General features: G+C 43.9%; 1 protein-coding gene across 1 annotated transcript; it reads left to right on the top strand.

The window, feature by feature from the left end:
• The first annotated feature begins 6,448 nt into the window (after nt 1-6,448).
• On the top strand, nt 6,449-11,318 carry EN2 (engrailed homeobox 2). The gene is made up of 2 exons (XM_038392020.2): nt 6,449-7,353; nt 10,935-11,318. The coding sequence occupies exons 1-2, from the start codon at nt 6,768-6,770 to the stop codon at nt 11,249-11,251; spliced, it is 903 nt and encodes a 300-aa protein (XP_038247948.1). The 5' UTR covers nt 6,449-6,767; the 3' UTR covers nt 11,252-11,318.
• The last annotated feature ends 4,593 nt before the right edge of the window (nt 11,319-15,911 follow it).

Below are 15,911 nucleotides of genomic sequence, written 5' to 3'. Positions count from 1 at the left end.
TTGAGGATAAAGAAAAACTTTTTGGTGCAGATTTTTAAAACTGTTCGGTTATCCCCCCCTCCCCCCGACTCCAGGTATTCAGTTATTTCTCAAACCCTTGTTTAAGATAAGTCCAGTCCAAGTCTCTCTGGGGGATCCAATGGCTTGTGTGTCGGGGGGCTCGTTCTGCAGGATGGGGACAACCCCAGAGTTCCATTCTCCTGGGAAACTGCCTCGCTCCTTGAAAATGGAAAAGAAAAATAAGTATCACTTGGGCATTTGGGGCCCGATTCTGAATCCCTGACTGCAGCAAAACGCCTGTTAGCTTCTGTTAATAGCTGGGGGGAAGCTGCCTGACTCAGGATTTGGTCTCGATAATGTCTGGAGTCATGGCTGGGTGAAATTATGGAGGATTTCCCCCCTCATGATAAACTCGGTGCTAGGTCGTCTGTAGTTTATAAAGTTAACCCGGGAACACAACCAGTTGGACTTTAGTCATCATGTTTTACTCGGGCAAAGCTTCCCAGTGCCTGGCCACTTCAAACGTCCCATTCCCTGGGAGCTCTGTCTCAGAAAGGACAGCGGGATCGGGCCCTAGCCGTCTCTTGGTTGTGCTGCTGTTTGGAAGGTGGAGATGCCGCAGTCCCCAAGATCCGTCCTTCCAGAAAAGTTTTACCAGCATCAGCAAGTGCCTTTGAACAAGTGTGCTCGCCACCTTGGTCCACGCAGACCTGCCTAGCATTAGTAACGCTTCCGAATTAGGTGCATTAAAACATTATTATTGCCTTTGAAAGGGAGAGCTATCCATCCAACGCCTGTCATGGCCAATGACACAAAGTTTATCTTCTGTGAAATCTTTTGTTGTTGTTGCTAACATCTCTTTAATAACGTGGAAGTGAACTGAGGTTTAGTTTTTCCAGCATACACTGTGTGTTGGTAACAAGCCACTTCTTTGTTGTTGTAATGATCGCATTTCTCTAACTCTTGTAGAGTAGGAGTAACCTCTGTAAGATGAAAGGTACATGGCATTCTGTAGAGATCAGCAAGACATGTGACAAGAGTTTAAACAAACTGTGCATACCCTTGATATGATATTCAAACCGTGCAACTTATACAGTAGGTGGATTTCTAGGGAATTTGTCCTTCATCGGTCTCGACCGCCAATGGAAATGACCATGATATTCATAAGGCTACTTTCCCCGCAACTTTCCATCCCATGGCCACTCATGAACATACCCACCTCACCGTTAGAGCATTGTTAGGCTGAGGGTAGAGGAATGAACAGGATGTATGTTCAGCATAACCAGGTAATCACAATTTCACGATCCCGAAGGAAAGTAAAACCCAGGCTTTCTAGATCAGCCGGTTGCCACAATTGACCGGGCAGTTTTCCTAATGTGAAGCCCAAACAATTACAGGAAACGGACACCTGAACGGATTGCCCGCCTCACCTTAATGTCATGGCCAGAGCCTGAAATGCTGCCTGTTTTTTCACTATTCAGCTTCGTAAAGTGTAGGTTTCTAAAGTTTATTTGCTAGATGCGTTACGTAAGGAAAGCCTAGCAGCTGGGTAAAAGGCAGCCTTATAACTATGATCTTTGTTTGAGGCTTTCCTTCCATTGTACCTTACCAGCGTACAGCTTTGCGGGGTGTGGGGATCTTTCCCGGACAACAGTTCAGATTTATTTTAACCACTAGGGAAGTTAAAGCCCCTGCTGATTTTTTCCCCTTCCCTGTCCATAAAAGCTGTACAGTTGGAGAGCTACTGAATGTGTTGGCATCAGCATCACTCTGGACACACAATGTAGTGCCCAGTTACCGTTCAAAAGCCTTTATGCAAGGACGAATGGGATATGAAAGTCTGGCTCCTTTTCCCTCCCATCCTCCGAAACAGACTCCGTTGGCTGTCTTGCAAAGCTCGTTAATAAGTGATTCCCCCCTAACACGTTTGGGAAGCAATAATAAGCAATGCCGTTCGTTTTAGCGAGCTCTGGGTATTGTGCTGCCCAGTTGGGATCTCATCTAGTTGGGTTTAACCACTTCTGTGCTTGCCCATTTCTCAAACAGTATGAGAATTTATTTTCCAAAACAATTGCCTCTGGCAGTAGATACAAAACCTTTCACCTCCTCTGCAGGTGCCACTGCATTATTGGTTTGGAAATCTCATAAAACTGTGAAATTTGGTGCATGTCAACTATTTTCAGGCAGTCTACTTGCCTTTTGTTGCAAGGACAGGGGTGCGTTTGAATGTGGGGTAGGTTCTCTCGATTTTTCACTGGGCGCTGTGCGTTTTGCTTCTTTGCTTTAGTTCTTTGGGGGCAGTCCCTGCTGAGTGCCAGGCACTATCAGAGCCGAGGTACGGGGCCAGAGTTGGCCTTGGCTCTATCAGCTTTAGCCTTTGCCATTGTTTCTGTTATGATTTAGCTTTCAGAATGATCGGGTCATCTCTACCAACTGTGTGACTGACAAGTCCAGCGAAAGCCTGGCCTATCTAATTGCTTTCATTACTTCTAACTTTCACCATATCAACCATGAGCTGTAAGAGACAAGGGTAGCAGAGTAATGATACAAATCGCCCTGCTTTTAGCCTCACTGCAGCATGACAGTCTAATATTTCCAATGGAATCACAGAACAAGCCCCACCGTGCATGGAATACAATCGATCTGGACAACTTTGACCTTCTAATGTTTCCAAATTTTAATCTAATAACTAACTTTTCTGTGTGCGATATGTGAAAAATGTAAAAACAAGGGTGTTATAAAAGTGAGAAATTTTTATTTGATTTTATTTTTGCTCTAGATGCTTTCGAGGAAAATGCATTTTTAATGGTAGCCATTTAATTGATCCACGTTTTAACTAGACAGGTACATATAGGGGAAAGAAATACACAGTCCATCGCTGGATATGAAAATCTACTTTAGCAGTCACCAGCTCTATTCGATACCTGGAAAAAGCACAAAACTACTTCAAAGTACACCCCCCGGCCATCTGCAGTAGTTAATAAGTAAAAAGTATATTTTACTTAGGTAAAACAAAAAGCAGTTGCAGTACTACTGCATGCTGAAAATAAAATTGCTGCTGAAAATCTTTTAAAAGGGATTGAATTTTTAGACAGAAATACTATTGGAAAATAATGTAACTCAAATTTCCTTAGTCAGGTATTCCTTAGCCAGGAGTCTTTCCCCTCCATTCTGTAAACCAGAGTTGTTCCTTTGCCGGGATTATTGTCAGGGCATAGTCAGTTTCAGTTATTGTTTTGTACAGCTTTGTTTATCTCCTGCTTTGGAGCTGATCTGAGGAATTCTCCTCACCTCCCTGTCTGTTTGGAAATATACACTGTATAAATGTCTCTGCTAAAGATCATTTTAACAAATGGAAATGTTAAAGTGTCATCGCACTGTGACAGTGAGGCATGTTTGATACACTGGACAGGGAATGTTTATTTCAAGATATTTTAAGTTCTAGTCAATAACTTGGATCTGCCCGCGAGCGAAATATTTGACGTGCAACACCTTAAACACGTTTAATTATGGGGTAGTAGCAAGCCAGGGCTTCGAAGTAATTAGAAAATACTTCTTGGGAGACAGACTAATCGCTTTTCATGGGGTACTTCAAAAAAAATTAACCCCTTCTGCTTGTTTGAGCAAAAACAACTTTAGGTCAGCAAGACCTGATCTCATTGCTGGATCCTCTGAACGATCCAAAAAAGATTCATTGTATCCTTTCCCCCCAGATCCGCAAAGACACATTTGAATTACCCTCCACCCCAACCAACAATAACAAAAACCTTCGCAATACTTTCAGTGCGAGAGTTTGGGTGACACAAAAGCAATGTACAAACGAATTATCTTCTAGGTGGGGACCTGGCGTAGGCGAGGGACTGACCGTCTCTGTGGTCCTGCGGACAGAAAGGGGAATGAAAATCCAGGAGTAAGCTGCCAGATTTGTGCCTAGAGGCTCAAGAATTTCTCTCGATAAGGGTTTCCTTCAAACAAGAATAGATTGTGCCCTGTGCAGTTACTGAGCAGACAGACGTGTGCTTTCACCCTCCTGGTGTTTAGCCCATCTTGGCATTCCCCATTTGACTCCAGCTGTCGAGCACTAAAGATAGCCCATAATTACCAGTGCTAAGTCAATATAACATCATCATCACCCTCACCCTCACCATGCGTGGGTACCATACACTAGTCTGTGTGGGCTTGCTTCGGGTCCTCCCCTGATGGGAAGTCTAATTAATTTGAGGTGGGGTTTTTTTTGTTCCTTTTTAGCTCAGACAATTGCAGGTCTCGCTCTCTCTCCTTGCACCTGCGAAAACCGTGCCGCAAAGAACAAGGCAACAGCAAAGTTGGAACCTGGCGGGTAAAGCGGGGGGCTCAGGAACCGGCCCCGGGGGAGGGAATGGGTTCCCCAGCCTCCGGCAACTTTTCTGGTCTCCCAGCTCTTCCTCCCTTATATCCGCGCGCTCTCCTCCCAGCCTCCCTGCACTTCTGTCGGCCTCCCAGATCTCTGCCTTCCTGCCCCTCCATGCTTCTCGGCGTCCCCGCTCCTCTCCGGAGCAGGGCAGGGGAGGCATGGCGCGGTGGCGAGGCCCGAGGACAGTCTAGCTTTGCAACCCCGGGAAGGGCAGGAGCTGCCTCCTGATTGTTTGTGCTTTGGCCCCTCGCCTTCATTTTGTCTTTGGCGCTGGCTGGCTCTGGTGCCCGCCGATCTCAACCGTTTTTTGGTATCGCCTGTCTCCAATCTCCCCGTGTGTGTGTGTGTGTTATTAAAGCGGCACTAACTCTCCTGCGCTTCACTGACCTTTTGGTGACTTTCACAAATTCAAGCCCAGCCAAGCAAAGATCCCGCGGATCTCAGCGGATTGTTTTTGTTTTGTCTGGGGGCGGATTGTTTAGGGCGGTGGGGAGGAAAATTCTTAGCCGGCAAAAGAATGAGGTTGTTGGTAACGCCAATAGGAGAGTGGGGGGGGGGGCGGGAGACCCACTTTGAAACCACACGTGAGACCCCTTCAAAATTACATAATCCCCCCTTTTCAACCCAGATACATTTTGATCCTAATTTTTGGTTTCACGGGATTTCTTTCTAAAGACAAAAGCAAGCAAATGGACATCGCGGCAGCTTCTCAATACGAAAAACTAGCCTTTGATTATTTTGATGAAGAAAAAAACTTCAGGGGGGTGGGGCCGAGGGGCAGAATCGCGTCGCACTGCCTGTCCCTGGGAAACCTCTCTGTTTAATATTGGTTCTGAAGCTGGAATAAATGATCAAAGGCTTCTGTCCAGCTTTCAACAGAATGAGTCAATTATCATTCCCACTTCTGTATATTTCCCTGACTCCGCAACGAGCCCCACCACCTCGAACATTTGAAAAAGAAGCCACCTTGTCTCCCTGTCACATTTGCCCGGTTCTTCTGCAGGGTGTATTTCAGAAGCAGGGAAAAAGAAGGAGGAGAGACAGTAGGGAGCGTATGAAAGAGTTGTTCTAAAATTAACTGCATCTGATATTTCTCCCCCTTGCAAATAAAGGGGCCGCAGGAACAAATCCCTTTGTATCACACAGCAGCTCGTTTAATATTATTTATGCATTTGTGCAAGGAATTGTGGGATTTCCCCCTTCTCCCTCCCCCCCCCCATGGTAAACAATATGGAAATAAAAAAATTGTATACTGGAGGCTTTTCTAATGAATCAGACAAAGATATAGAGCGAAAGAGATCAGCAGGGCAAGTGGTGATGTATCTATCTGTTGTTTAGGGGGTTAGCTAGTTCTGCCTTCTCTCTCTCCTTTAAAAAACACACACCCCCTCGAGTAGAGAGGACACTATTGCTTTAAAAGAAGGGGGAGGGGGCAGACAGAGGGAACGGGGGGGGGCTGCTGCTGTCATTTACTAGAGTGCTACTGTATCACGTGTGGAAATGCCTCTTCTGCCATTGGCCAAAGGCACGTGTCTAGGATACCGGGCTTGCAACGTCACTTGAGGGGCTCTATTAAAAATAAGAACAAAAATCCAGAGTGAAAGTATTTCAGGTTCAGTTTAAGTGGCTTCTAAATTTATACCCAAACTATAGCGAGACCGAGAGAGATTTTTCCTAACTCCTGCCCTGTAACCTGGAATATTTTATTCAAAGAGGGGGAAAGAGAGAGAGAGAGAGAGAGAGAGAGAGCTGCCTTGCTTGTACATATGTCTCTGTGTGTCTCAGCCTGCGTGTGCTGGGCGCTGTGTAGGGAGAAATATACACCCTCTTCTAGAGTCTCTCTCTCAAAGCAGATGTGGCAGCACTGACATTTTTATTATTCTTTTTATTTTTCCCCTTGAAGGATCTTCGCGATTTTTTTAGGATACTGTTGGCCTATTTTTTTTTAAAAAAAACAGGAGCTGCAGAAGAGAGAGAGAGAGAGCGAAAGAGAGAGCGGGGGTTGGGGGGGGGGCGGAAAGGGTTGTTAATGAAAGTCCTAATGATGAACACATTTTGGGGGAAAGAATGCACTGGCTTGCAGGACTGAAAGGCTAACAAGCGGAAGAAAGAAAAGAAAAGAAGGGGGCAAAGAAGGAGGATTTAAAACCAACGTTTTGGGTAAAGTTGGAGCACACCCGAGGCTCTGATTTCGCCAACTCTGGATTTTGAATATTGCTCGAACTGAGTGGAGCCAGGGAACAAACAAACAAACAAACAAACAAACAAACAAACAAACAAGCCAGCCAGCACACGTTTTGTAAAACCCACTCGCTCTCACGCAAGAAGGGGTGGGGGCTTAAAACGAGAAGCATTTGGGGATTTGTTCTACAGCATGGAGGAGAATGACCACAGTCCTAGGGAAGATTCACTGGAGCAGCAGCAGCGGGAGTCCAGCAGCAGCAGCAGCAGCAGCGATGCGGAGCCCAACAGGAGCCGGGCGATGATCCTGCCCGTGGTCCTGCAGGCGCCTGGGAATCACCAGCACCCGCACCGGATCACGAACTTTTTCATAGACAACATCCTGAGGCCGGAGTTCGGGCGGAGGAAGGAAGCGGGGACCTGCAGCAGCGGGGGCAGCAGCGGCAGTAGCCCGGAGCAGCTGCTCTTAGCCGGCAGGGAGAACCGCCGGAGTCCCTCCACGGCGCCGGGGTCTGGGGGGCAACTCAGCGGCGGAGGGGGAGGCTCGGCGGGCGAAGGGGAAGGAGGCTCCAAAGCCCTTGCTCTCAATGGGGGAGCCAAGAAAGGAGGCGACTCCGGGGCCCTGGAAGGAGCCTTGAAATCCCGGGGGCTAAGCGGCGGCGATCTGTCTGTGAGCTCGGACTCTGATAGCTCCCAAGCCAGCTCCAACACCAGTAACCAGCCCATGCTCTGGCCAGCCTGGGTTTACTGTACTAGGTACTCGGACAGGCCTTCTTCAGGTAAGACTTCTCTTCAGACGTAGCCTAGCACTGGCCAGGAGCCCGGCCTGCCCTTCCCCTCACCCCCTGGCTTCACTTTCCATTTAACAGGCTGTTTTCCACCAAGCCCCTCTCCCTCCCTCTCTATCAACCAACCATTGCACCAGTGAAGCCTAGGCTGATCTTTCCACATGGTTCTTCAGAAAATATTTGGTTGGTTGAAAAGCGACGAGAAAAAAATACAGTCACCCAATTTAAAAAAAAAAATCGTAGAGAGACAAGTTTTTTGTTTGTTTGTTTGTTTTAAACGTATTTAAATATAATGAGGATATGGGGATGTTTTTACTATAGGCAGATCAAACTGAAAGCGGAGAAACTGGAAAATAATTCCTCCTGTCTACACATACACACACATACACACACACAAAGCGATCAGCAGTTAGCTTAGCTAGATCTTAAAACAGAGAGGGACGGTGCTAGTGTGGGGATCTGGTTTTTGGCATGGTATTAAAAAGAAAAGGTGGGAAAGAAGCCACTAAAGCTCCTTCTTTGAACTCCACGGAGATCCTCCAAGGAATCTGCCCATCTTCTCCTTTCGAGGAAAATCCCAGGGTTTGTTTGGATGGTGAGGAGTGGAATTCATATATTCAGTTGCCTGTCCAATAGGCCTTGCATTGTACATTTGCAAAACCCAAATATTTCTATTACAGGCCCCTATCTCACCGCTGTCTCCTTTCTCTATTTTGCTTTCTGTAAATTTCAGATGTGTACTTTTAGTTCAGATCTTTAAGGGAATAGGAAAGATGTCCAGGGAATGAGGAAGTTATTTCAGAAGGTCTGGGAAGGCGTGCCTGCTGGAGTGAGATTTCAGAAGAAACTCCTGAAATTCTCTCTCTGAAAAGGTTTTAAACCCACAGGGTGAATTTCCTTGTTTTAACGCAGGGAAAGCAGGAGTAGAGCTAGGGTTTTTTCCCCCTTCTTCTTCTTTTTTTAATCTACATTCAAAAGAATTAGAAACCTCTTTAAAGTACAGTTTTCCAGGCTGTAAACCAGAATTTTAAAAAAAATCTATTCACAAAAAAAAGTATTTTCCAACAGCGATTAGCCAGTCCCTTCCCCCACGGCCACCCCAAACTGTTGTACAGTTGAAGAGAGGAATGTAGGTTGGATTTAAAATTAGTTTGTAATAAATGAGAACCAACGCTTTAGCTCCAATATTCCAGTCTGAATTGAAATTTACTCCATTGTTCTCCACTCCTCTCCTTTGTTAATATTTAATTAACATATATCCTCACAATGGCACAGGCCAGAGAGAGAACCCTCGCTGATGGTGTGTAGAATAATATTAAAGAGAATAAATAAAATAAAAAATAATAATTAGGATCGTTCTTTAGGCGACATTTGAGCCACTCAAAATTCCAACTACTCCCCGGTTACAATGCAAATAAACGTTTTGATTTCTGTATTATCTCGATGTAATGCAAGAAAGAGGGTTTCTTAACAATTCTGTTTAGGAGATAAAATATAAGTAGATGGTATTGCTTCTCGATACACGTTACACTTTTCAGTAGCGAAGCCATTCCTGGGTTTAAAATAGCTAATTGAACACGTTTGTATTTTTAAAAATCCCAAAGAAATTGTAGCAGTTGCAAGACACTTTTTCTAAGATGTGTTTTGGGTAAATACAGAGAGAGAGACTGCAGGGCACACTTACGAAAAGGGACAGAATTACACCGTAGCCCTGGACACTTTAAGTTTCCTAGACAATAATACAGACAGAGAAAAGAGGTGAGATGGAGAATCCTTAGCAAAACTGGAGAGCAGGGTGGTTCTTTTTATAGTATTTGTTTCTTTTTATTTAGAACACAATACGAGGGTCGATCTGAAGCAAAGAGAATGAACAAAGATTGTTGTTGTTGTTTTTTAAGCTGAAGAATATTTTTAACCAACGCCTTTGACACTAGAAAAAACGAACCTGCCCCATAGGCGTAGAGGCAGAAATACGTACATTAAAAAGAAAATCACAATACACCAGCAGCCTAGGAACTGTTGATGCAAGAATCCCCGTTACAAACAGGGCTCTATTTTCATTTTTAATACCTTGTGGGTAGTCATTGGGGCTTTTAAATAGATGTATATACAATAGAATGGGAGGCTGCAGAGGGGGAATTGTAATTTGGAAGATGGTTGACACTTCCCCGAGCATTGTGGTCATTATGTGGCCTATTGGCACTGTATATTATATCTACTAAAGCTGGGAACTAATCAAGCCCAGTGTATTCCCATTTTCTCCTGTGCAGGGTAGATCCACTTCCTGGCTGGCTTTGTCAGTCATATTTCAGCCTGGGGCAGAACCCCTCTTCTGCCCTTTGAGTGACTTGTCACCAGCCAGAAGAAGTCTTTTTTCTTATTGCTTTAAACCCGCGGGTTTAGGTGCTGTTTTTACAGTTTGCTAACTGCAGTAATGCTCACGTGTCCTTGTTGTTTTAGGGATCTGACTTTTACAGACACCATATGGATGCCAAAATTAGGATCATGTGTAAAATTGCAACTGACCTGGTCCCCTCTGGGAGAGGGGTGTCAGGAAGCTCGCGTGGGCCGAGTAGAGAGCCGCCAGGGCCTTCCTGCAAAGTGTAACACAAAATCAAGGGGGGGCAGAGAGAGAAAGAGAGCAGAGATCGCTGAAGCTGGGATCGCTTCTCCCCTTGACAAAATATCCACTCACATACCCAATTCTCCACAGATTAGAGGCCATCGACAGTAGCCTCCCCCCAAGGAAGGACTTCCAGAAATTGAGCTGACAAATACCCACCAGCATTACCCTGCGGCTTGCCACAACTCGCCCCAGCCCCACAGCCTCCACCCCAGGGATGCTGACTGGGGGGCGTTCGAGCGGCTGCCCCAGGCGGAGGAGAGTTTAAGTCCCAAAGATGGTGGTTGAAAAGGAAACAATGAACTTGGGTGGATGTGACTGTGATGCAGTAGCCCAGCTGTGGAAAGTGGCTTTTGTAGAGGTGTTTAGGCCTGTGCCTGCCTCCCTCCTGGCCCCGCTCCCTTCTTTCCCCTTTTGCAAGAGGCTCTGGGGTCCCAGGCATCAGCTCCCCTTTGGTCACCAGACTGCAGACCCCGAATTCCTCTTCCTCGCCAGGCACACAACAGACTCCTGTCTGCCCCACTGCCCCCCGCCCCAGGCATTCAGTGAAAGGGGGGAGGGGAAATCTCCCTCTCTCTCTCTCCTCCCAAAGGTTGATCTGATAACTTCAGTTTGAAACTCCCAAGCCAAAAGCGAAGCGAAAAGAGGCGAGCAAGGCCTTCCTGCCGTTCAGTGTCCGGAGCTCCTGGCTGGGCACAGGGTACCAAGTGGCACCCATACTAATGACCTCAAGCCCTCAAATTTCTTTGAGATCATTTCTCCGGCCCCTCCCCGCCCAATAATCATAAGATGTTGCCGTTTAAAACCAACCAACCAACCAACCAACCAACCAACCAACCAACCTCTCACTCCTGGACACCCTTCCCAGCCCCCCGCCCCCCGCCCCATCACTTCTCTGGCGTGCGTTTGTGTGTGTTTCTTATGATTTTTGTTTCGCCCTGGCCCTTAGGCCCCCGGTCTCGTAAACCAAAGAAGAAGAACCCCAACAAAGAAGACAAGCGTCCCCGGACAGCCTTCACTGCGGAGCAGCTGCAGAGACTGAAAGCGGAGTTTCAGACAAACAGATACTTGACGGAGCAGAGGAGACAGAGCCTGGCTCAGGAACTCAGCCTCAACGAGTCTCAGATCAAAATCTGGTTTCAGAACAAACGAGCCAAAATCAAGAAAGCCACTGGCAACAAGAACACCCTGGCGGTGCATCTCATGGCACAAGGACTGTACAACCACTCCACCACATCAAAAGACGGCAAGTCAGACAGTGAATAGAAAGGGGGCCGGGGGAAGGCCGGGGGAAGGCCGGGGAAGGGGGGTCAGTTTTCAGTCAAAGTTTATACAATGCAATAATTTAATTAAAAAAATAAGGGCCAGTGTATAAAGATTATACCAGCATTAATAGTGAAAATATTGTGTATTAGATATAATTCTGCAATATTCTATGTGTATATAATTTACAGGTAAGGTGTAAAAATCCCAAATATCTGATTATAAAATATTTTTGATTTTGTTTTGTTTTGGTTTGGTTCTACAGAGATTTTAGATGGTATCTTTATGGATTTTTTTAATGCTTAAGTTACATTTTTTATAGACTTAAGCGCTGTTTTAATGGACATTGGACACTGTTTTTTGAAATTCAAAAAAAATTAAAAACAATTTTTTGCTGAAGTCCAAAGATTTTTATTGCTGCATTTCACACGACTGTGAGCCGAATAAATAGTTCTCCGGTTTGTTCGATGAGTTTTACTATTATTATTTTTTTGTGTTTGGCTTTGGGGATAGAAAACAACCATTTAATTTAAAAAAATGTAACAGGGAAAGAAACCCCAAGGCATTGTATTAACAAAAATGTCCAGAATCCTTTCTTTCATTTGCCCTCACGTCTTCAGTCGGCTGGGCTCAATCAAAGGCTAGAGGGTGTACATGACTCTGAGAAAGCTGTCGAGCAAGGGATGGGGGAGATCAAGGAGTTCATTTGGTGCTTCGTTGATTTTTTTCCCCTTCCTCTTAGCTTGGTTGGAAAACTTTTGAAGTAAACATCACAACTTCTGGGAGTATGTCATAGGAAGCGAACAGACAAAACCACCCTTTTCCATAGGAAGGAGACTTTTCTTTTGGGTCTTTGCCGTGCGTGTGTGCGTGCAGCCAGCCTCATCTATGCACCCACACACACACACTCATCTATACAAACCTGCACAGATCCCTTTGCCCGTTAGTGCATCGCATTTTGTAGCTTAGGCGCTGCTTCTCTTTCCCCCTGGAAGGTGTTGTCCTTAGGCTGGCGAGCAGCAAGCAGCCTGGGATGACTTTTGCAAAAGGCTCTGGTTTGCCTTGGACAAATGGACACCAGGCCGCAGTGCAGAGCGGCTGGTATTTCAAGCTGGGAGGTTCCGAGCGCCGGCTTCCCAAGGACAGCACGGGGTTGCAGCCGGTCTTGGGAGGAACAAGTTCTCGTCAAAAATCTGACTGAGAACTGGTGGTCTTCCGGTGGTATAAATTAGTGGACATATCTTTAAGCTCTCCTGCTTGTATCACTGCTGTGTATACAGGATACTGATTGCAAAGATGCTTATCATGGCTATTGGATAAAGAACTTACACAACTTATTGGGTAAAAACCTGGTAAACCCATCAACTTTGACTCTTAACTGGAAAAAAAAAATCAGACTGAACAAAGACTACATAAAAAAATGCATCCAGAAAGCCTCTTCCTGTCCCATTGCCTCCACACCGGCAGTTTTGGCCTAGGAAAAGATCAAATCAAGAGGGATTGGGGGAAAGGAGAATTGGGGCACTTTTTTCAGCGCCACCGACCTCTATTATGCAGGATGAGTAACCCATAAGAAGGGAGGGGATCTCTCATGTCCTGTTTTGGTCAGAAAGACAGAAGAACCCATCACAAGCAGTGGTATTTGATTTTAGAAAAATCAGTAGCCTAATATCCAGTGACAAATATCTGTCGGTCTAGAATATGGGGCAGGTTTTAAATCAAACATATCTATTAGACTGAATAGTAAATATGAAGGGACAGTCAGTGTAAATAAACATTTCTTGGCATTTGGGTTTTGGTTTGTTTATTTTCCCCCTTGCAATTCTAGTTTCTGATTTGAAAAACGTGGCACCGTATAAACTAAATATTTTCAAAGTTTGTAGGGTTCTTTTAAGAGTTCTCCCAGCTCTAGATTCACCCACCCCCCGATTTGGAATAAAGTGTCCAAAATGTTGGCCAGGGCCACAAGGCACCCCGCGTGGGTGTGTATTGTACAATAATTCAGGACTGTAGTCTCCTTGATGATTGAGGGTGAACTTATCGCTTTGCCTTAAAACTTCTTTATTTCACAGCTATAATAGACACTCATTGTACATATTAGTATAAACTTTAAAAAAGAAGAAAACTATAAAGTAAAAGCTGTAATTTTAAATTCTGTGAATAATCATCAGCTGCTTAGGAGACAGGATTAAATGACATTGCCTTTTAGCAAGAAAGCAAAGATTTTTTTCAGTTTATAAAACATGTGCATTTTACAATTGCAGTATCAAATATTTATAATCTTATGAAATATGAATGTTTCTATTTACAACTGTGGTCTCAAAATTGTGAACATTCTCACTGCATTTTGTGTGTTTAAATTCTCGAAGATTGCATTAAATAAAAACACTTTATTATGAAATACACAACGTGTGACTTAAAACGTTGGAATTGTTGGTGTTTTATATACAGAGAGAGAGAGAGAAAGAGTCCTTCAAGTGTACTTCTGGGGAATGAGAGAATGGTACTGGAGCCCAGTTTAAAAGTACTAAGTAGAGTAAACCATTTCTATGGGTGTGAATAGCAATTTACTAGATGGACAATTTTGCAAGCAGACGTTTAATCAATTTCTCTGAATAATTAAGAAACTTTTGATGATTCACATAAAAATGAAGTGAGGGCAACCAACATCGTTAAAATGATCGCAACTTTAAAGTGATCAGTATTCGTTATATAAAATATTTTAAAAGAAAACTTATTTAATCGCATACATTGTCAACAGGTTTCTATTTTCAGACTTTAAGATAAATACCCAGTTGTGTGATGTTTGGAAAACAACTCTTGTAAAAGATGTTCCCAACCTAAAATTATACAAACTCGTAAACCTGAATCCAGCTGTAGTAATGTAATGTAAGTAATGACAATACTTCAATGTCTTAATTTTTTAAAGAATTGATAACCCTGTAAACCTTGAAAGTTGCAGTAAAGGTAGTACGATTTGAGGACAGCTGAATAAGACTGATAAACAAAGTGGTCATTTGCTTAGATGCAACAGTATGCACAATTTCTCCAAATATTTAAACCTATATTTTTCTTAAATAGGGCTAATTTAGGAAAAAGGAGTTTACTGTCTAGAATCTTGTTATCAGCACTTGTTCCTGCTGTAAGAAATTTAACACAAACTTTTTTTTTTTTTTAGAAATGGCTACTGTGGAAAATATTCTCCCACAGGCAAATGGCTCCATTGATTTAGACAGTGTCTAAGAAAGAAATTATTCCAGTGTTCCACAAGTCTTGTTCATTCTTTTAGCCACCTACAGTCAGTAAAGGTTTGAACTGTCTATGGGCAATCAGTTAATTGTCACAGAAGGAGAGACTGTAAAGCTTTCACTTAGGAAGCAGGATTCTGGATTTAGATTTTGCAAAACTTCTTGCACGTGTCTTTGAAAGTATTTTTTTCAAACTAAGCATTGAGGCAGATGAATTACAATCTTGGGGGAGAAAATAAGTGTTGGCTGGAATTAAGAATTGCTACTAAAGAGCAGTTTAGAGCTGAACTGAAAATAGCTGCGTTTGTCCAATTTAACAAAGGAGTAATGTGTCTGTTATAGATCCTCTACAAAGGGCCAGTTACACCAGGGCATTACTAACGAAGTCAATGGGGCTGCATTAGAAGAGGATTTGGCTCATCTTTTAACTGTGTAAAGGGACACACTTTACACCTGTCTTACACCAGCTTGCACGTCAGGCGATAAATTGTGCCACCTATGATCTCTTTGGAGGATACATTCACGAAACTGCCGGTCACAGGATATGTATTTAGTTTTAGAAAAAAAAAGTGTAGGGCTGACTTTTCACGCCCTCATTTTAAGAGAGCTAGTAAGTTCCACACGAAATCAGCAAGATCAGGAGCAGACAATGTCTTGATGCTGCCTGGATTGTATCCAGTCCATAATGCAGAATATCTGCCTTAGGCAATAACCGTTCTATTTAACAGAGGATATGGAACCTAATTTTTATACTGCAACCCCCCCCCCCCATTTGTATAAAGGCTTTAATGACAAGATACATTGGCGACAATGTCGGATTTACTCCGCCTTTTACATATTTTTTACATATTGATTGTTTCAGTCCACCTACAAATGAGTATTTAAAAACTAAAGCAAGCAGCTCCCTGCTGGTTTTGGACTTACAGCACAGCTACGTCAGTCCTGGTTATTTTTAAATTTGAAATTAATTTGACAGAAATAGATACCGTCCAAACCCTTACTGCAAACCTATCAATCAACAGATACACCGCTATCTAGGTAACAACCTTCCATTTGAAAGAAATCATCCAAGATTGTGAGAGGCCCTTCACATATTTTATAATGTATGCGAGTGTACAAACTATCTGTTCTTATATATAGTGTGTGGAGGGTGGGGTGGGGGGCAAATAGGGCAGTAGCATATTCACAGTGTTCATGCACACTGAAAGCAACACGCACACAGAGTTCTACTGTATATTTTGCGTATACTGAAAATAAGTGTCTGTCTGCACACATACATAGGCACTAATGCAAGTGACTACAATTTTGACTTGCGTGAAGGTTTGCACGCCAGATTGGAATGGATTTCTTCTTGCCCTAACCAGATGTTATGTATACTCACTAAAAGATACCACTAACGTGTTTTAAACAAACAA

The sequence above is a fragment of the Dermochelys coriacea genome, chromosome 2, assembly GCF_009764565.3.
Source record: "Dermochelys coriacea isolate rDerCor1 chromosome 2, rDerCor1.pri.v4, whole genome shotgun sequence".
Taxonomy (NCBI): Eukaryota; Metazoa; Chordata; order Testudines; family Dermochelyidae; genus Dermochelys; species Dermochelys coriacea.
This window is presented reverse-complemented; position numbering and strand designations above follow the sequence as displayed.

Coding starts and splice junctions, on each gene's coding strand:
- EN2 (XM_038392020.2), top strand. CDS start 6,768: ATGGAGGAGAATGACCACAGTCCTAGGGAAGATTCACTGGAGCAGCAG. Junction 7,354..10,934: donor CTCGGACAGGCCTTCTTCAG/GTAAGACTTCTC, acceptor CCTGGCCCTTAG/GCCCCCGGTCTCGTAAACCA.